This window comes from Zosterops lateralis, assembly GCF_965231275.1.
Source record: "Zosterops lateralis genome assembly, chromosome: 1".
Classification (NCBI taxonomy): Eukaryota; Metazoa; Chordata; class Aves; order Passeriformes; family Zosteropidae; genus Zosterops; species Zosterops lateralis.
The window spans coordinates 45845343-45867837 of NC_139762.1; the positions used below are offsets into that span (position 1 = coordinate 45845343).

Consider the following 22495-nt stretch of genomic DNA (forward strand, 5'->3'; position numbering starts at 1 on the left):
CCTTAGCTTTTCCATTATTTGAATGAGGATCAGGTAGATCCAAAGAGATAATCCTGTTAGTGAGGCTGGTCCAGGAGTTTTCTTTGAGAGCTTGCATCACTTGCAAAGGTCCCTGACTCCTTCTCTCTGTGTTGTGCTGCTGTGCTCCTGGCTGGGCTGTTGGAGGTGGTGAAATCCCTTCAGGTGGCGAAATCAGAATGTTTTACTTAAGGGAAACTGACATTGTAACTGAATTTACATCGATACTTTTATGTTGCCTGTTTGCAAGCTTAAAGAGTGAAGTTACTGAACTAAGCCATAGAATACTTGGTAGTAATAGATACTCTTCTGTTTTCTTTTGCTAATGAAAGCCAATAAATGGTAATTGCAGTTTCTTTTGCCAATCTGTACTTAATAATAACCTTTGATATAAATGAACTTCTTTCATATAATAGCCTTCTTTCCAGTTTTGGCAGGTTGAGAAAATTAAAGTAAGCATATAATTTAATTTTCTGCAGCAGGTAATGTAGCAGAACATTATGGTATGCAATCAAGAGCACCAGCAAAGTATTACTTGCAGTCTTTATTTTCTTGGTGTTGCACTGGGCATCAGTTAATAAAGTTTATTGGTGAAATAATCATGTTTACTTGAGAAATAATAAAAAATTAACAGCAGTATGTAATTTGCAGAACTCCTGGGTTCTCTTGCTTAGTTAACTGTATACTCGGTAAAACTATTCTTGGAAACCAGAAGGATCTGTTTTACAGTATTACATAACTACTGGCTGAAGTCGGGAATCTGAAACTTAAAAAAAAAATAGCAGCAAGAACAGCTCAGCATCTCATTTTAAACCCAAATTATCTAATGACTTCTAAAGCGAATTACTCAGTAATGAAAAAATAGCAGTGCATCATTCGCTATTGCTATTATTCATCTTATCATCAGCTCTGGAAGACTTCAGGATGTTCCATGAATACAGGATTGTATCTTATTCCAGTAATCTGAAAGCTCTTGCGTAGGTGATGGTGTCTTTCTGTAAGCCATTGATAGTAGATTACTTATTTCTGAAATACTTTTGGCATTTTTGTGGAGTGTGATTATTTTTGTAAAAAAAATTGTTTCCTGCAGGCATATCCCCTTTGATTTTGAAAATCTGAGCAAAACATTTGGCCACAATTTTGGCAGTTTATACTTTATGAGGAAAACAAATTGAGCTGCTTTATGGAGAAAGCTTTGTAAAACGTGGTTAGAACCAAACCAATTAAGTCATGTTTGCTGAATTTGCAGAAAAGCTGGAATGATGTTTTAGAGGTGTAAATTATCCCATTGTATTGATTCAGATGGCAATAAGGATGCTCTCAATGTTAACTATTTTTCTGGTCATCAAAATGTTTAGGGAAAGAAAAGTAGGAGTCTACTACTAGGACTTGAAAGGAAAATGAAGTTTCTTTGTGGAATGACTAGCAATTCAGTTTTGATTAGTTCCTTTGGTTTTCTGTAACATGGGTGACTGAACTTGCCAGTGAATTAGTACAGCTAAAGTGCTTTTTAAAGATGAGGAAGTAATTAAATTAAAAAAGCCAAAAAGCCCCAGAATTTTATGCAGTGATATCAAGAGCAAGTTTTCTGGAGAGTTTCTGAGTGAGTATCTGAAGAGGAGGATGAAAAAGGAGCCTACAGGAAGATAAAGTCAGTTAATGACTGCAAAAGATTTTTTTTTTGCGTTGGCTTTTTTTTTTTTTTCTTTTTTTAAACTGAAAGAGTTTAGAAGAGTTTTCATATCAGTCTCTCACTGTGTGAGGGCTGCCTTAATTGGAAGTGTCAAGAGTAAGTTTTTGACTAAATCAGTAAAGAGAAATTAGTCTCCTGAACCAGATGGCAATTGCTCACAGGTTCTACAGGAACTCAAAAATGAAATGGCTGAACTGTGGTATGAAAATTGTCTCCTAAATTGTTCTTAATAGCAGGAAAATTAATGGCTTTGCTATGTGATGGTAATTTCTAAAAGAGGATGCAGGAATGGACAAGCTGCGCACCAGGAGGGCTGACTTCTGTACTCAAAGAATAATGAAGTTTGTTAAGAAAATAGTCATACTCAAGCCAGGAATACTGGGGAGGAATCCACCTAATTTTGGAGGTAAAGTCACCTCTTGCAAATCAAGCAGATGGTCTTGAAGACTCTGACAAATGTGAATTATGGTGACCAAGTTGTTGGACTGCACTGGATTAAAAAGGTTTTCAGTGAGTGCACTCAGTGGAAGCTCTTGAGGAAAGGAAGCTGTTGAGCAGTAAGAGGGAATGTATTTCATGGATTGAATACTGATTTTTAAAAATCAGGCCAGGCTGAAAAATAGGACTAAATGATCACTTTTCTTAGTATTAGATTATTACTGCATTTCCTTTAAAAGCTGTGTAAGAATAAATAATGAAATTAGCAAATTTGCTGAGAAGAGTTGCACAGAGACTTCTGATCCTTAGTGACTGGGCAACAAAGCAGCAGAGTGTTGATATGTTCAAATTTTTTGTACACATGTCTGTACAAACACACATGTGTTTTCATATGTAGTATGTTTTCTTAGTTTTAAGAAAGGCAACAAACATGCCTACCAACCTTAAGGCCTTCTCTTGTAATATAAATGTTTTTGGTAAGGAGAACACAATCCATCATAGAAAAAGTGTTAATGATCATCTTAATGTGCACTGCTTGAAAAATTTGGGCCCAGTTTGTGATTCATGTTGTCGTTACTTTTGGGAAGGTAATTTCAGCCATTTGGGAAGACTGTTAAAGGGTTTTTATTCTGCTTCTCTATTCAAATGTTGATAGCCATTTTTGCTTACTAAAGGATGAAAAGATTTGTGACTGAGTCACAAATAGATGTGTAGAAAATGATTTATTTATGCTTACACAGAGCCAGAAAATGAAGCTACTGTAGCTTAAAGTAACTTCTATAAATGGTTTCAATTGTAATATTTTCTTCTATGGAAGCTTAAATGTGCATGGGAAAAATATATCTATTATGTTTGAGGAAGATAAAATTTTCTTAGGCATGCCTGAATAATTTGAATAAATGAATACGTGATGAGGTAGTTCATGGTTCAGAAGATAACCTTGCCACCATTTCCAGCAAAACATTTTGATGTGGTTTGGAGTTCAGCTAATTTTCTACAGGCTGCAGTGTTTCATGTATGTTTGGTTATTGCGAACGTTTTTTAAATGCCATTGTTTTGTTAACATAATGAAAAATAGTTTTTATCTGTCTATTATGTTAGACCTTAATTAATAGGATGAGAAATTATAATAGATTTGGAATCATCTTATCATATGGTTTCAATTTTTAATGTCATTATCTCTAACAACAGAGATTAAATTAGATGCATCCAATATGTATATCTCCTATAGCACTTTTCACTTGCAGGTATGATGGTGCCCTACAGAGAAGTTGGGTAAATGTTGTCATCTCCATTTAGCAAATGAAGCAAGAGGATTGTATTATTTATTAAGGAATTGTGTCCAGTTTCAATTAATCTATTAGCATTTGTCTAAACATAAAAAAACCCAGTAGCCGTAACATTTATATCAAGTTCTATATATCAAGTTTATATCAAGTTCTAGGTGTCAGAGTTAAATTTTTAATCTTGAACATTTTTGCTATTTGCTCTGCTTAACTCCATAGCATTAATTGTTTCGACTTCCAGAAAATGTTGGGGGAAAAAAAAACCCCAAAAATTAGCATTAAAACAAAAATGTAGAAAATGTCATGAGATTAGAAATAAAGAAGTGTTATAGACTAGAAACTGCAACTAAATTAAGGAGTAGGAGCAAACTGAATTTTCAGCTTTGATTAGAGGCATGTGGGGCTTCATATTTAGGGCTTTTGTTCATTAACTTAAAAACAAGGATTTAGAAATGAAGGACAAAGTGTTCAGAAGCAACAGAAGGATTTAAATTAGGTGAAGTCAAAGACGTCTCCAACGACATAGGTAATAGTTTATTTCAAGTTCTGACTGGATTGGGATTTTTTGGATTTTGTTTTTAATTTTTCCCCCTTTTTTTTTTTTTTTTTTTTTCTTTTTTTTTTTTCTTTTTTTGCCCTTTTAACAAATGCTGGGCAATGTCACCTGGGTGGAGGAACCTAGCCAGATGTGCTGTGCTGAGTTTGAAAACTCATGGGAAATAGGTAGGAAGATGCCTCATCAAAAACTGTACCTGTGCAAGGTAGGCACAGGAGAATGTAAAAGTTATGATGAATGTAGTGCTGATGCTCTCGTAATTCCACTGGCAATCTGAAGATGCCTTCTTGCCTAAAATAGTCATTGCTTCTGATCAGGATAAGAGCTAATGGATAATAATGAGAGCTTTCATTAGCGGCTTCCTTATTAAAAGAAACATGAGAGTTTGCCTTACAGAAGGGGCAAAAAAGGACACAATGAAAATACAGGAGATACTACATAGTATAGAATTAAGTGTTCTTGTAGTTCCTTTTGATAACACATGTACCATCATCAACATACACTACATAAATCCAATTATTTTTGCATGGTTAGGCCAGGGAATTCATTTTTCAAGTAATAATGAGGTTCAGATTTAACTGGAGGGAAGATAAAAACCCCCAAACTTTCTTTGTTTCAAAAACTCCTGTCCATCCCAAGTGTTACATGGACCATAGTCCATCATGGAATTTACTTCTCAAGTATAAAGTCAGTAACTGCACAACTGTTAGTCACTAAACTAAAATATGGAAGAGAGGGGGAAAAGAAGGAACAATACAAGGAATAGACAGGGGAGGTGCCCTGATCCAAGAAAGGGAGGTATATGTAAGCTTCAGTGTCTATTACAGACATCTCAGGATGCAGCCTTGACAAACTATTGTAATGCTGATTGCAGGTTTTGATTATGTGCTTTTCAAAAGAAAAAAAAAAAAAAGGTGAAATTTAATTCAGAGATTGAGTTTTTAAGTGAAGGCTGAATGAAGAAGCTGTTGAGATAAATTACTAGCTGTTGTTTAAACAGTTCATTGAAAATACGTTTTAAATATTCAATTTTAAGAAGTTATAAAGTCTCCCGAGCTTGATGTGTGTGAAAAATCCAAAATCTTAGATCAGGAGAGAGAAAATGATAATGCTACTGAATAACAGCAGCAAGAGCACAGTGTACAGCAGGTATTCTATACGTCACCTGCTTTAGACAAATGGGTTTGGGCTGGCAAGGAAAAAGCATGGTTTATGCAGGAGCATATTGATTTATCTCTCTCTCTCTCTCTCTCTCTCTATCTATCTGTCTATATATATACACGGAATAAATTTCTGTGCTAGGGTACCTCATGTCTTTGCAATATACCAGTGAATTATTTGGTCTCTGGCAGACAATTAACAATACCAGGTGCTCTAGAGTCAACATAAAGGAATGCACTCAGTGCTATAATACCCAGAAGACTGAATGAAAGCCTTAAGAGAGGCAGATGATTTTTAATGAACTCAGATTGAGAATTTTGCTGGAAAAGATCACCAGAAATCTAAAAAGAAGAGTAAATTAGCAATATTGAAGAATCTGGAAGTAATTTTTTTCTTTTTAAAAAAGTGATATAGTTTTTTTGTTTTTACTTAAGCAAAATGTGGCATAATCAGGTTTAAAATTCATATTAGTGAAAAAAGTAACATAAATAGTATGTGTTTAGCAATATTTGAGTAAATAAACATTTTGGTTATGAATGGTGAACTTTCCAGAGGGCAGTACTGTAATGACACCTTCATAGTTTCGTTTCTTTTGACAACATTTGGAAATATGAAATGCAGTGGGAATTGTTATTGCACAGTTAGGCCTAGTGTTACATGAGGTGAATGTTGCTGGCCGCACATCTCCAGAGTGACATTGATGCTCTCAGAAATGCATCAGTTGCCATGACTTCCTCTCTGGATGTGCCAGCACAAAGCCTCTCATGAGAACAGCTGTGTGTGTAGCTTGGAAGTATTATGGGAGGGATTGCTGCATTAGCAGAAGGTAGAAAAGCAGGAGGAGCAGAGGTGAAGGGTGAAGTTGTTCCTCTGTTGTGCAGTGTTACAGAAGATGTGCTACTGGCTGATGACCTACACACAGGCTGTTGAAGGGAAGAAGTAAAAGAAACTACAAAATAAATGTTAAGAATAAACTTTCGGTGCTCCGGGAAGACAATCCTAAGTAAAATGTTGAATACTAAACAGTGTATTTTAATATGAGTACACGTCCAAGCTTGAGAAAGATTCTCCCTGTGTGGAAGAGGACTATTTTCACTGACTTGAAGGGAACTTAGCTTGAGTTACTGAATAATATAATTGCCTTTAAGGATCCTCTTTCAATGGCTTGATAAAATAGTACATATCAGGATAATTGGCACTGGGATGCCAGAGATGTCTTAGAAGTACCCAGCCTGCTAATTAAAATCAATGCCACTGCTCTTACCATTTTTTTTCCTTCCAAGTAGCAGATCCTGTTGTGGTTGCTGTATCTGATGTAGTGTGTAATATTAAGATACTGAAGTAGGTGAATTTTGTGTCACTCATATTAAGTCACATACATTCATATCAAAGTGTTGTGGGTTATTAAATGACTTTTATTATCATTCTCATTTTATTGAAGGACAGAAGCTCCTGTTAAATCTCAGATGTGAGGATCATGGTCCTAATAAAATTTAGATGACATGTTTTTATTTTTATTAGGTTACTTTGTGTTTGGTGCGTTTTTAATAGTGTTAACAAGGAAGTCAAAATGACTCATTTGTGCTTTCTTGAACAGAACATTGGACCTCCTTAGATGAAATACTTGCATGCACTCAAAGAGTTTGGTTGGGATTTAGGTTGTTATAATTGCATAAACACAAATGTAACAAGCATATTTTACAGGCAATATAATACATATTTAAAAATGTTTCTCCAATTTATGTAGCTTACTTTTCTCTTGCATCTCTGTTTCTTTGTTCTTTTACAAACTTGCCTTTATGTTCTTCTGATTAAATAATAAATCTGGGAATTTCTACCCTCTCGTAAACAAATATTTTATTGTTAAGGGTTTTGAAGAAGTTGGAGTCATTGAAGGTTTTTGGAATATTATTGGAGGAACTTCTCAGCTACACAGAGTAGAGGCAGTTTATATAGTTCACTTCAGCACAGCATTTTATTTTAGTATAACTTTAAGATAGAAAATAAAGGGCATATATTCTGGTACAGTGTGTTGAATATAACTCATTTTAATGGAGTTTGACAAGAGCTGATATTGTACTAATTAGCAATAGAGAATAAAAACTCTGTTTGATCAATGCTTTTGTATCTTTAAATTTTGAGATATGCAAAGAGAGAAGAAGAGAGAAAGAAATTTAAGGGACTTGATTTTCAAGAAAGGCTGTCTTCCTTGGAAAACAAGCTCCAGTAAAACACCTGTCATTCTACATCCCATAACTAAGGAACCAAACATCTGATTTTTAACATACTACTTGAGTTATCTGCAGTACATGTATGGTGTGATCTAATATTCACATATATCTGTAGTGACAGGCTGAAAACATTCAGAATGCAATTTTGAAAAATAAGTCCTGAACACAGAGTGCAGATGACCAAATCTGATAATGACATTGGGTTCTTTTTATTGCTTTGCATTGCTTAGTTCTTGCTCTGGGATTTAGCTGGGCACTGTACAGCCAAAAATCTCTGAAACTGCTGCTAGATTTTATAGCATCACTATAATTATTTATTAATTGTGTGTTATTTGAGCTTAGTCTGTTCTTTTTCTTGCCATTGAATGTAGCTGATGTTGATCTGTCCCATGTGAAGCCTTTGAACTAGTATTTTTGCCAAGTTAGAGATTCAGGTTTTTTAGTGTACTGGGGAGTTTAAATGTGTTCATAGAGTGGTTTAAGGACTTCTTGGGCACAGATTGGGGCAGCACTGTTCAGAACTGAACTGAGCTGCAGTCAAGGGAATCTTTGTAACCTCAGTGTTTCTTAAAGGAGGAAATATTTCAGATGCTACAGTTTTCTCCATAATTGATTATGTGTGTTAGAGCCGGCGCATACTTTGTCTATATAGCAGAAAGTGAAATGCTTTGCTTTAATTCCTTGCTGATTTTAAATAATGGTTTTCATAAATCAGCTGCTCTTCTCAATTCTGCTTCTGGTTTTTGAAGTAAGGCTTTGCTTTGATTTTTAAAATATTGATTGTACTCAGAGCTTTTGTTTTATCTGCTTTTGTAGTTACACAGATATAACCAGCATACTGAATTCCTCTAAAGCTTTTTTTTTTTTTTCCTCCTCAAGGGGAGAGTCCTTGATTGTAAGTATTGGTGCATTCTGATTTGTGTTTCAGAGCTCTCAAAAATGTTACTTATAATTAGACTTTTGCTGTAGGAATGAGTTTGTGCAATTATTTTTCTCAGGAAAAATAAGCACCTGTCAATCAAGATTTTTTAGAAGAATTTTGTGTTTTGCTGTAAGTTCTAAAATACTGCCTTTTTTATGTTGACTTACGCATACTGCCACAGTAATTGCAATTTGCACCCTTGGCCTACAATGGTGGTTTAAAACAACCTTGAAATATTTAGGGACAAAGTAGAGATCTCTGTGAAAAATCATACAGCCTTCTGTGCTATATAAAATCATATAGCCTAGTGCGAAGAAAGCCATCATCTTGCTATCTCAGTATTTGCCCATATTTTCTTTACTCTTGAATGAATATAAGAGGCTGCTAAACTGCCAATAACTAGCTCTTGATTACATGTGTCTTCCACCCCTGCTTGTGGGGAGAGCTACTTGCCTTTTGGTTCCTGTGGTCCACCTTTGACCCTCTGTGACATATTTTCTGAGTTTAACTTGCACCTTTTCCAGGATGTTCGTACTTTAAACAGAAAATAGATAAAAGTGTCAAAGCTGTAAAAAGTATGGCATAGGGTAGAAGTGAGCAAACAGACAAAAAATAAATGGTGATTGCTTTGCTTTCTGTGGGAAGGGAAAAGCACCTCCATGGTTAGGGAATATTTATAGAAAACAGAGTTTATGCCTTTTCTAAGAAGTAAAATTTCGGTTAAATGTGAATTTAGAACTGTTTTGAAGGAGTTATCCAGTTGCATTTCTCTTACCCTCTAAGCATCAAGTTGGTCACTCCTTAGTCTTTACACATATTTCCAACTAAATGTATAAAACTAAACTGAGCTCTTAATTTCTTAAAAAGAAATACTTATTTTGTCAACATCAGAATTTTTAATTGTTAATTGTATAATTGTGTAACTTTTAATTATATTGTTCTGGCTCCTACTGGAGGATCCTCTTCTACTTGCAATTTAATTAAATGCATTTTGATATTTGTTATAAATCAACCAATATTTCAGTTACAGAGATAGTCCCTTGTGATGACTTAATCATTCAAGTTTTGAAGTTCTGAATTTATGGACATGCCAGTGCTTTTATATTGTTTTGGAAGATTTGTGTTTCACAGTCATTCTTCTTTTGTTTCTTAAGAATAAATGTTGGATTTTGAGAACAAATGGTTACTTTAAAAGCAGTAATTCTCCTTTTTGATGTATTTAATATTAAATCACTTACAGTCACACATCAGAAGCAGATTTTGTCTGTAATTCAGGTGACGGTGCATCAGTGCAGAGGGCTTTAGGAGGGGAGTATCTGCTGACAGTTCTCTGCCCACAGACTGTCACTCCAGCTGCTCGGTCTTGAAGGTAAACCCAAGCCACACGTACCTATGATGGAAGCAGCTTGGTAGAGCTTTGGTTTTGTTTGAAAGCATGGGAAGGGAAGGAGGAATTAATTGAAGTTGAATTGAAGCTGACATCTGCTAGATAGCAGAAAAGTCTGAGAAAATGTTTGTTTTTTTGAGAGAATCCTTAGATTAGGCTGTACCCATTTTCTGCTGCTGATTAAAATCTGACAGTCTGACCATCCTCTGGTAGTATTTCATGCCATAGCTACAAAAGTGTACCTTCTGTCTCCTTGTTCCATTACCCTGTCTTTCTTCTTAGACCACAGTGTTGATGAAATTCCTAGAGTGACATCATTGTGCGCCAATGCAGTGCTATGGACAATTAAATCAGTTATGTTCAAAGGAATTTCAAACTAACTGTTGCAAATTAGAGTCCTATTGGAAATGCTTTATAAAGCTAAATTTTAGGTATACCAATCCAGAATATGTCTCGAAATGAAGTGGGTGTAGGATACATTGAACTTCTAATGTTATTTCAAGGGAAAAATTTTAAAGCCCCTGCACAAGTCTTCTGGCCCAGCAATTTATTTTAAAAGAGAAAGAATTCCTAATCAGAAGCTACACTTTTGAAGCAAGCCTACTCCTTCTCCTCACTTATTACAGCATGGCGTACAGGCTGGCTTTGGTATGCACAAACTAGATCCCTTCTGGAAGTAACTAAGTCAGTGTTTCTGAACCAGTGAATTACAGTCAGACAGGTTCAGACTGTGTGCAGTGTGGGAACATTTCAGGGAATCATACTCTCTTCCCTGAAGCAAAGCTGCAAACCTACATGCTGTGTAGGTGTAGGCCTTCAGCATTTTCTAGTTCAGGCTACTGGCCTGCTCTTAGTGCAAGCAGTTCTCACAAATTCAGACACAGCCACAGGGTCTGCGCCAAGTATGTGAACCAAGTCTGGGGTCTGACTGTGCCATAAACTCCCCACAGGGGAGATGTCTTCCATCTGCTGTTTTTGAAGTGAGGAAATGCTCAAGGGAGAGAAGAGAGACATCAGATATCTGAATGGTACTGTCCACAGAAGAGCTGAATAATAATATTTGAAATTCTTTTATTACAAAAAAAAGTCGGAACAAGATGACATCTTTAAAATTCAAAACACATTATTTTAAAAATAGTGAAGAACCATTCTGTCTTTTCCAAGTGTGCACCACCTAATCTGAATTCTAATTGTGAATTAGGTGAATTTAAATTTTTTAAAAGTTTTTGTGTTATTTTAGTTTTTGTTTTTTTCCATTCACCAAAAACATCCCACTGAAGTATGTTCGCTGTACTTCAGATTGATAGATAGCTGATTGGGAAGATCAAGAGCGTCAACAGGCCAAGAATAGGAATGACAATGACAGCTTTATGAAGCTCCCCTTTGTCCATTTCCCTCTGGGACAGTTCACTGACCTTAGCTTTCTGTGTCTGGGGTGAGGCATACTATCAAGGCCTAAGGAAGATTTACTGGGATTCATAGACCTGTAGCAGCATCTGCACGAGAGGACTTTAATTTATCTCTAGTTCCTTAATAGGCTATTTGTCTGGTAACCTGGCTTTCCTCTTCTCTAGCTAAGTTGTCTTGTCAAGGACAATCCATAGTACTATGTTTCCATGGGGATGGGGTACAGAGAGTATTAGGTGGGTGAGAATCCTGGTCTTCACTTGCAAGGGATATTAGATAGTGCAGTTTAGCTATAAGTGTATGCATGCTCACACACACATGCAGAATAAAACTAAATAGTAGCACTTCTGGTCACAGCTACAGAATAAAGATGATTGTTTTCTAAATAAATTCTGAATTATTAGGGTGTTTTCTTTGGTTTTTGTGGTTGCTTACTGATTTCCTTTAAGTCCATTACTGTATATTCTTTTATATATTAAAATACCAGTATGTTGTTAAATTTGCAGAAACATTCCCATAATGAAAAGTTCTGGATTAAGTTAAGAACATCAACTGTAAGATAGCCAAAGTATTAAGAAAATGTTAACTGAAGATTGTGTCTTTGTTAAATACAGGTGTTACTATAGAAATAGTATATGCTAATATTTTTTAAAGGACTACCCAAAATATGTGTGTTTCAATGAGGAGGTGGATTTGCTGACTTTATTTCTTGGGCCTTTGCAGACATTTGTCTGGTTTGTAAGAAACAATGCGATGCTGCATTCAGAAGTTATTAATATTGTTGATATGAAACATACCAGGGTAATACATCATATTAAATATAAAATATTTTCTGTGAAAATAGATTCTTTTGTCTCCCAAAATACTTTTCTTGTGTACAGTACAGGTGTGTGGTAATTTTAAGATTCTAAGTCTTTGTCTTTAAAACAAACAAACAAAAAAACCTACATGGAAATTGCAAACAATTTCTGTAGTTAAGAAAATAATTGTTTATATGCTTCAATCTGCAAAAATATCAAGCTGCTTTTTTTGACACATGCTGACTGTTTGGAATTGCAGGGATTGCAGTCTTAAAGCTACTTGAATTGCAGTCTGTGTGGAATATCAAAGAACCATATTAAACTATGTGTTAGGAAGATGGGCAGTATGAAGAGGAGTTGGACTAGGGAAGTGGACTTCAGGAATTACATACATGCAGACTTATTGAAAGTATACTGTTGAGTGCTACAGTTGAAAGGAATTCACTCTGAGACCAAGTTAATGGGAACATCATGGTGTGATCCTATGATTTCACAGGAGTCTCACCTGAAACAAGCCCATGAGTGGCCTAAAGCATTTGTTAATGCTTTCTGCTCTCTGTTTGTGCCACATTAGAGCTCCTGTGGTTGTTGCAGAAAGTGGCAAAATACTCAGTGGGCACTGGTGTGGGAAGATACGTGCTGATTTGTCTGTCTTGCATTCACCATGGAGGATTGTGGAGGACAGGGCTTTCCCAATATTCCCATCCCACATGGGTTCTGGAGTGGCAGTGGTTGGGAAGGGCAAATTTCAGAGCCAGTTTCATCAGACAGAAGGCCCTTGAGGACACACCATCACTCATCCTGTCTATACACAAACCAGGATGAAAATCTTTGGGCTGTTCTTTCTAACAACACAGTCATCAGTTCCTTAGCGAGCTCTGCTGTTTGCTCTGCTGCCTGCTCCTGTTTATTCTGCTGTGTGATCTGTGGGGAAGGGTCAAGTAACAACAACGATTCAGGAACAAATCTTTGTAGGACTGCATTGCTAGAAGTCCAGCCAGGAAGAGGGAAGAATGACTCATGGTGAATACTTCAGGGATTTTCAGAGCCAATGTCTCAGTTATTCTCCTGCTGTACACAAGCCAGGCTATGAATTGTGCTTTATGAGGTCAAGCCAGATGACTCTGTGAAAGGAGCACTGAGAGAACTGTTTAATGTAGGAGGACTGTTTCTATTATTAAAGAAAGTTTTTCAAGTTAATATGGGCGTAAAATTGGATTCTGAAGAAAGGTGGACTCACATGTGTCACCAGTGATGCAAAAAGTGTATGGCATGTAACTATGATGGAAGAGTATGTACATTTTAAAAAATACTTTCACTAAAATGGGTTTTTTGAATTGAAAAATGCTTTATTTTAAAGAGTGCTTGTCTGTATTTATCATTCTCTAGGAATGAACCTGTACTGAAAGTCAGGACTTCACAGGAAAAAGGTCTCCAGGGAGAGGTAACAGACAGGCAGTGAGAAATACACTTCAGGGAGAGCTAAATGACACTTATTGAGACGAAATGAGATAAAGGCAAATATAGCAAATATTTATGTAACTAAAAGTCACTATCAAATGTGGGAAAGGAAGAAACAGGGAAGCCATATAAGAAAGATGGTAAAGCTAATGATGTTTTGCTAGACTGTTAGGAAGTTTGATAGAGTAGGACAACATAAAGTATTACGTGTTTGTAATCTGAGAGAAAAGTGCCCCAGAATGCTATTGTAAATACTAATTTAAGCATACCATTTTGTGGTCACGGTGTAGGGCTGTGGCTTATACTAGTGAAATTATAAAAAAATCACTTGGATTGTAGTGGTTAGTGGTTTAATAGGGATATAATAGGGAAAAAAGGGGAAAACTTTCCAGCTTACCATCACTTGCAGTTGATGTCCAGTATGGATACACACCTTTTGATCATTCTGAGTCAAACCGGGGATTTAACCAGAAGGTCCTGTAGGATTTAACCTGCAGCAAAAGTGCTTGTCCCTGATACTGACACATTATTTCACCTCAGACTACCCTACCTTACTGCAGACCAAGCTGTAACTGAGATAGAAGAGCAGATGAGGAAGAAGAATGAGGAGGAAAAAATATGTCAAAACCCAGCTTTATTTCATATGTCCCATGTGGCAGTAAAAGAATGGGAGGGCAAAGGAGCCTGTACTCAGGGCACTGTCTTGAAAAAGATCATTTCAGCTTTCATGTGGAGATTTCCAATGTCCCCAGAGCTTCCCAGAATATCTCCTCTATATTTCAAAACCCACTTCAGCCTTGGTGCTCCACTTGCCCACAGAAGATTTCAAAGCCTATCAGTTAAATGTGGTGCACAGTCTGTGCTCTTGTGATATCCAACGTGACAAAAGAAAACAGGGTTAAATACAATGTCCCTTGACAATTTATGGGTTTATAAAGTGAGAAGGAATTTAAAATAATACCAGTATAGTATTTATTTCATTTATCTACACTCTGACATGTCAGTCAGTTCCAGCTGATGACAGACACTGACTGACAGTGCTTTTGCCAGCAAAAGAAAAGGAAACTTCCCCTAATAGCCGTTAGCACAGTGTCTATAAAGTAATACAGCAGCTGTCACTCATTTTGTGAAACAGCTTCGCCTCAGCATGAAATTGTTAACAGATTAGGATAGAACCTGGTATGACAAACTAGGTACTGGTCTGGGGCAAGTGCACCACAATTTGTCTTGGTGCTGACTGGCTTTCTCTCTAGCAAACACAGTGCCTGATCTGTGTTTTTTGACAAGGGTAAGTGTTGAGTATGTTGGTATTTTTCTCATTCTATCAGCAGTTTAATTGGTTCAACTCTGATTAGCACAAAACTTCCACAGGTTAGTCTGCACAACATTTATTTTATGGTATTTAATAAGAAATATGAAGGTGTCAATGCAATTTTTTCCCAGCATAAGAAGTGTTTGCAGATCTTAAAAAAGGTTAAAACCCATCAACAGTGTTTCCACTGTGATGGATTTCTTTATTTTTAGAAAGAGATTGTCCCCGGATCAGAGTATAGCATATATGCAGCGTCATCACTTTTTGCTCCCACTTCTGAAGAGAGAAGGAAAGAAAAATATAAAAAGTGAGATTTGATAGGAATACACATGAATATTATAGAAATGTAATTTTATTGAAATTAAAGCTGAAGAGGGAAAAAAACCTGAAGAGATGTTGGTAAGGTCTTAAGTAAAAGAACACAACTGCAGTTGGAGTAATTAGACTGTGAAATATTAATATTTTTGATTTTTGTAAAAGTGACTTACTCATGACTATTTATGAATTTCTTAGCACCCGAGTCCCCCTATCTCCCCCTGAAGACTTTGTGGTTTGCTTTTTTGCTTTAGGATGTTTTTTTGGCATTACTGCTGTCACCTCCCATCTCTTCCCCCCTCTCATTTATGGTACACTCTCTGCTGTCTAATCCCGAAAAATGTCAGCTACTGCTGCTGGACTGATATCCCTCCGAACAGATTAACATGATGTGCGTTCCTCCAAGGCTCCCCAAATGCAAGTGGTGTATTTGTGTGTGTGCCTAGCATGGCTTTTTGATAGTACCAGCAATGTGTAGAGTGCTATTTCCTGTGTTAAGTGTTAAATATAGCACAAGGCACACTTGTGGTAATGTTGATAAGAACTTAGGAAAAAAGGCCTTGATTATAAAATAATGAATTGACTCAGCATTTGCTATAGTACTATCCTATGCTCCACTTTTTCTGAGAGCAATTAGAATCTCACTAGGGGAAATTCAGAAAAGACATAAAGGAAACAAAAGTCATCGTGGTGTAGTACTGTATTGAAGTTGTGTTAGATGCCTGCCTTAATGGAGAAGAAAAAAATACTTTAGAAGAAGAGGCAGCAAAAAGAAATTAGCACTGAACCCTTAGAGAGTAAATAGTGATGAAGGCACATGCCTGCTGGGAGAATCTGGTTCTTACTGTGTACTGCAGGTGAAAAAGGTGCATGACACTGTCAGCGTAGAGCTTCACCCCTGTTTGCACCATGCCACAGTTTGAGACACAAGAAACATGGAAGAGATAAAACACTGAGCAGCTCTCCTTGGCAATTTTGGCTTGTTCTCTCAGATCCCTGCGCAGGAGTCAGGCTTGTAAAACTTCCAGTGGGTGTTTTTCCTAAATTTAGCAGCATTTTACTAACCTGGTTGGTCCATTTCTGAAGGTGTGGGAGGTTGGGTGAAGAAGAGAGGAAGTAAGGGCTGTGATGGGAATTACTTGTAGTTATCACAATCTAGGACCTTGGACATCAAATGGAAAACATGTGAATGGGAGAGAAATTTCAGTCACATTCAGCCTGTGGCTCCTCATTGTACTAGTAATCAAGGAGTAAGAGACTATCATGTTCTCCACAGATTAAAAGATCTTTACCCCAGCTCTGGCATCTGGCGCACATCTGGCAGGTTTCGGGAGAGTGAAGATAGGAACACTGTGTACACTTCACACTTTAGTCACTTAATATGAAAAGCCCTTTGTCCTCCAGCATTAGAGGGTATTGGTAAAACCTGTATTTTAGGTGATCTTTGTAGCCCAAGGAAACTCCTGGCCCAATACACCAAATTTGGATTGAAGTGTGGATTCTGCCATGGAAGTGGAAAAATGTGAGGTGCAGTGGTAAAGTGGTCTTTCTGAAAGGCTGGGAATGGGTACATCAGAACTTGTTCATCTGCTCCCCAAAATACGCAGAAAACCAGATTTTGTGCTAAGCAAAAGGCCTCAATAGCTTGTTATGCATGGGTGAGAGTATGAAGGATGCCTGAACAGAAAAGTGCCCAAAGGCATTCTCTTATGTGGAGGGAAACAGTGTTTTAACAGTTGTCAAACTGAGATCGAAACCAGTTTTAAGACAAATTAGTGATCCTCATGCACTGCTCTGGATCCACTCTGGGAAGCGAGACAGTACAGACAAGTGCAGTGAGACAACCAGTTACCCAGCTGAGCAAACAGTGTTTTCCTAAGAAAAGCACTTTGCAGTGTGCGCTGTGTGGTCATTAGTCTTTGAAGTAAAAAAGGCTCTAAGGTCGATGGATAAAATGTGGCTTATTCAATGAAATAGATATAATTTGAATTAAGAGGACAGAAAACAGAAGAAACAGAAATCCTCATCTGTAGTACCTAAGGAAACAGTTTCTACCTGTCTTTGATAACTTGTAAAAGCACTGCTCCTCTGTTCATCAGGAGGGAGCAAGGTGAATCTAGGAACATTGTCCTTCTGTTTCCCTCTTTGCCTGTGCAGGCAACTAGAATAGATTTAGCCTCTACTCTACTGGGGGAAATAAAAGGTGTTCAAACAGCAGGAAAAATTGTATTTATTCATCACTTAAGAAAGCAACAGAGCGAATGGGAAGCTGTCCAGCTGGACTTTGCTTTTAAACTGCCAGGTTTAAACTCGTGAAGTGGAGACTGGTGTGAGGCAAGAGTAACATGGTACAGTCCAAAAGCTGGGCTCAGAGAAGCCCTTAGAGAAAAGGAGCTGCATTTTTGGAAGCCTGACAGACAGACTTACTTATACAGACTGTCTTGGAGCTCAAGCCAGCCATCAGGAACTGTTCTCTTTGTTATATGAGAAACAGGGTTTGGTTTTTTTTAGCTGTGTGTTGTAATACGAATGCCTGTTTTATAGTCTCCTTTCTATTGCTGCACCCAGAGGTATAGAGTTCAATCACCCTCAACTTACATGTTTAGTAATGAATTTTTAAACCTGTTTTTAAAACTCATCATAGGCTTCTTTCCAGTTGTCTTTTTTTTAAAACTTCACATTATTTTTTTATTCTGGCAAGTGGTCAATGTGTATATTACTATTGACTTTGCAGTTTGAGATTAAAGTTCCACCTGGCCCACCCCTTGAGTATTTAATCACAGTGATACCTCTTGGTGGGAAGCATACAAAAAAAAAAAAAAAAAAAAAAAAGGTAACTTTCAGAAATACTTTTCTCAAAAAAGTTTGTATTTCTGTGTTCAGGAGGTTCAATAAATCAATTGTTTTAAAGAAATTTATTAGAGGAGAAGGCATTGTTCAGGCAAATACTGAAGAATTATGTTTAAACCTGCCAAACACTAAGAAGAAATAAACCATACCAACGGAAGCTGCTTAATTTAAGTTTTTAAAAGTCACAAAGACATAGTGGGTGGTGAGGGGAAGACATCTATTCACCCTCAGAATATAAGAGAAAAATCTACATCCAAAACAATGTGATAGAAAGTGTTCCTAATCTGACTAAATGTGGGAATTACATGCCAGGAATCTATCACCTAAAACATTGACTGAAATTAATTACATATTTTTATGCAAACTTTATAAATTCATTAATAAGAGCTTCTAGAAAAATCTAAAATGCATCTGCATATTTTTTAATTTATTTGGAACTCATACAATGTTCTTTGACAGAATTTGTTTTGGTGATAGACATGTTGGATATCCATTGAGTATTTTTTGCTTCTTTTGTACTTGTAAGCAATTGGTGAAATGCAACCACTCAAGAAAGAAAATGAAGCTCAATCTGAGATTCATTCACACAGCAGGAGTTCTCTTCTCCACAGGTGCTTATTACTATGTTACACATAATCATAATAGCTGAGCCCCATCACTTGTGACTTCTGAATAAATTCTGTCATTTGTCGTTCCCACTGTTCTGTGCTTACCCCAACAGGCCCATTTTTTGGTGAGGTTGTATTTTGTTGCTTGTTTTATTTGCACATTTATCCTACGTATACATCTCTGAATACATTACGTTCCCCCCTTGGGGAAGTAAGCACACATAAGTGCACAGTCAGAGAGGGAGAGGCATTGTCCCTCTGTTCTCTGTCCCGTGCCCCTCAGCTGTGTTTTTTGGGTTTTTGGGGGGAAACAGTGTTGCAGGGGGAGGGAGGGGCAGTGTTGGCAATGACTGGGGGGGGGGGGGGTTTGACCTTCTTCTTAGAAATAGCTCCTGCACAGGTGGCTGTCGTCTTTTCGAAGCGAGTTTCACTTCATGAGACGATCAGTTGTTATTGGCTGCTGCCCTTTCCGTAGAACATTCTGACAATCTTCTTGCACTAAACAATTTGAATGTCCTGAAGGTAAAGCCTGAGAGTTTCAAATTTGGGATGCCTAGAGATTCAGCTTGTACCTCCTGAATTTCAGTGCAACAAACTTTCTCAGTGTATCAATATTGGTGACCATGTTAATCATCACTCAGGGCAATCATCCAGCTGGCATTACATCCAAGGTAAGGTTTTCTCAGTATTGCTGAGTGTAAACCAGTGCCTACTTTTCACTTCAGCTAATCTTCCTCAAACCGGGCAGGTTGAATTGCAGCGCTTTGCTTTCATATGAAACCCATGTTTTGCTTCTAAGGAAAGAGTGTGGAGAGGAGCCTTTTGGCTTCAAATGACAAGTCCAGTTGACGGTCCCTTTTGCCATTTGACTCCTTATAGAACAGCCTTTGGCAGGCAGTGCGTGAGAACCTTAATTTGTTACAGCTGTCAGAGAGATGCGCATTGCTTTCTTTTCTGTTCTGCCTGGTTTCCTGTGGAAATTAGGCTTTTTCAGTCATGCTGTCTCTCTGACAGACTGTCCAACCCTATCCTATTTACTTTTTTAATCCATTGGCCAATTTTAGTCCTATTTAATACTGATGCAGATGCCTTTAATGGTATTGAGTTCTACCACTGTAATGAATACTGGCAGCCAGACAGAGGAGAGAGATGTAATTAATGCCTGTTCTGATGAAAAGATTTCATTGTGTGCTCAGCTTTTTCTAGGTATCAGGCTTTATTAGCTCTGTTGTGAACAGAACTGCCTGGTTTTATATTGTAAGCATCATTGCGGTGTTTTAATTGGTGGCTTTGCCTCTGTGGTTTATCTTGCTATCATGCATCAGAGCCCTAATGAGGGTTCAAAATGCCACTGAGCATGACAATGTTGAGTGTGTGGGCTGATACTACCAAGCATCAGCGTTACTAATTCTGGGAGATAATTAAACTCCATAAGAACAAAAATCTCTTCTTTCATCACTCCCCCTGACCCTTATTTCTTAGCTGTTCTTGTTTTAAGGGAAGACCAGCATCTGCTGCCTGGGGTCTCCATCCTGAAGCAAAGATTGCAGCATCTTGGGCTGCTGAACACTTTTCCATGCCAGAAATCCTCCTTGAATCTTACAGCTCTCACCTTCACCAGCTTTTGTTCTGGGACCTGGGACTCCTGCCTGACCTTCTGTGCAGAAACTGTGCTGTGTCTCGCCCCACTGCTGCAGAGCAGAGCAATGTGCCTACTGTGGGTGGAGGAGCAGCATGAAGATGGTTCACTTCCTCTCTTGTTCCACTACAGAGGTTGTCCATGTAGTACCATAGTAGGAGGGAGTAATGGAGATTAAGACAACCTAGTCTATCCATCCCATTTAGTCTCTGGGATAGTTCATCACTTTACCTGAGGAAGCCAGTTTGACTTGCATAAATCAGACATTTGCTCTCTTACATGATAATCTCTTACCTTTTGCATTTTGCACATTCTGTAAAAATGTGGCAGAACAAGCATGTTTGCCATCTGGACAGAAAAAAATCATAAAGATTATTTACTTGAAAGTGCAAAGAGTATCTGTTTGAGCACCTAGTCTAATTTAGTCAAACCCTTGTACAGGGTGCAAGCAGCAGAAACATACATTGTTTTCAAATTTTAAATTTGCTAAAAGGCATATATTGGGAATACTCTTAATATGTTGTGTGTGCAAGTGCAAAAATTAGATGCTTTAGATCACTGCTTTACTTGTCTTTTAGATCTGAGGTTTAGAATTGACCTGTCAGATTTTCATAAAACAGGCTGGTTTTATTTTGAGTTATGAATCTGAGGCAAAATGGCAAATAAGATGATATATAGCCCAGTAATGCAATTCTTATTGAAATTCCAGGCTTGGCTCACAATGATGTTCTTGATCATCTCATCAATAGATGATCTTGGTTGAGTTCCTGAATAAGTATGCCATAAGTGTATTCTTTTTTTCCTGTAGCAAGATATTTAAACATTCATTTAAGAGTAAGTCAGCATGTCATGAATATAAGTATTCTTGCAGCTTAGTCTGTTTTGTGGTACCTCTAAATTTTGTTCAGACTTTGTATTACTCTAGTCTTACAAGTAGTTTTTATCAGCAATTGGAAATAGTAAGGTACTCACCACTAGTTCTGAGAAATAGAGAGAATGAATGTAAGTATGTTCATGCTGTGTTAAAAGCTTTTATTTTACTTGTTTTTCATTGATTCTTATATTTTTCTTCTCACAGTGTGTCCTAGTTGTACATGTCAAAATCTGTGATGAATTTATAGACCTGTGTGCCTTCACAACTCTTCCTTCTGCATGCTTTTTTATTACTCCTATCATGGAATATATTGCCTAATTTGTAAATATCAAAAGCACTGTAAAATGGGAGAAAGCAATTTACTTAATACCATGCATACACAATTTATTTCAGTTTTTTTAAATAAATTATCTTTTCTGCTGCAATACGGGAAACTTTATTCAGAGTGCCTGCAAACACTTTCACAGTTAGCAGTTGTCTTAATATTGGTCCTAACTAATAAAGCACCTAAATCTCTCTGAAATGAAGGATATCATTAATGTTGCTTGAAAAATTGGAGCTATTATGAATAATATGACCCTATTGGTCAGAAGAAAACAAACTTTTTGTTTTCAAAACTATTGGTCGGAAGGATTTTTTATTACTGTGCGCTAAGCTTTTTGACTTCCATAAACTGATTTTTGATTTGTAAAGGGTGCTGAGAATAGCCCTGAATTTTCACACGGCTTCTATGGCTTGGCACAGCTGGAGTGCCTAGAGCAGCAACTGGGCTTTCCTTAGGGTTGTCTCTCTGGAACTGAGTAAAACTTGCTCTGGTTTGTGACTCAGGGAGGGTTTAATTGGGTTGGCCATGGGTGGCTTAAGGAAGTATAGGAATTTTTGCTTTTCAATTCCTAATTTAGAATATACATTTCTGATATTCATTTCACACCTGCAAAAGTTACTGAAAGAGTATAACATGAATATGTGGACAGAGGATAAAGATTTCCCATTGAAATTTTGTTTATGTTTTTGTTCTTATCATTCCAGTGAAATGAAGCAGAAGTTGGATGAGGAGGGTAACAAGTGCAGCATCCTTTCCAAGCAGCAGAAGTTCAATGAGCACTGCTGCATTCGCTGCTGTTCCCCTTTCACATTTCTTATCAACAGCAAGCGACAGTGTCAAGACTGCAAGTACAACATCTGCAAGAGCTGCAGCACTTACCAGAAGAAGGAGAAGGCTTGGATTTGCAGTGTCTGTCAGCAAGCAAGGTAAAGGCCTATTGTTCAGCAACTTGTGCAAAATAGCTGTGGCCTAACCTGAGCTTTTCCTTGTATTTGTCAGTAGTTAACTCTGGTGGGATAGGACATGAAGTACCTGTTTATATAGAGGTTGATTTATTTCTGACGTGCCTGGTTTTTGTAGAGGTTAATTTGTTCTGAGAGTGTTTTGTTACCTGTTGCATTTTCTGGGCTTGTTTAGCTAGACTGATGTATCAGCAAGCAGTAACGGGGCATAGCTTGTGCAGGACTGGGATGTCCTGAAACACCTGGGTTA

The 22495-nt window shown here is 37.3% G+C and overlaps 1 protein-coding gene across 1 annotated transcript in view; it reads left to right on the forward strand.

Moving 5' to 3' along the window:
* The window catches only part of MYRIP (myosin VIIA and Rab interacting protein), a 206581-nt gene that overhangs the window by 72215 nt on the left and 111871 nt on the right, over positions 1 to 22495 (forward strand). The window contains exon 3 of the mRNA XM_083874194.1: positions 21988 to 22209. Within this exon, the coding sequence (XP_083730320.1) occupies positions 21988 to 22209 (222 nt within the window). The remainder of the gene's footprint in view (positions 1 to 21987; positions 22210 to 22495) is intronic.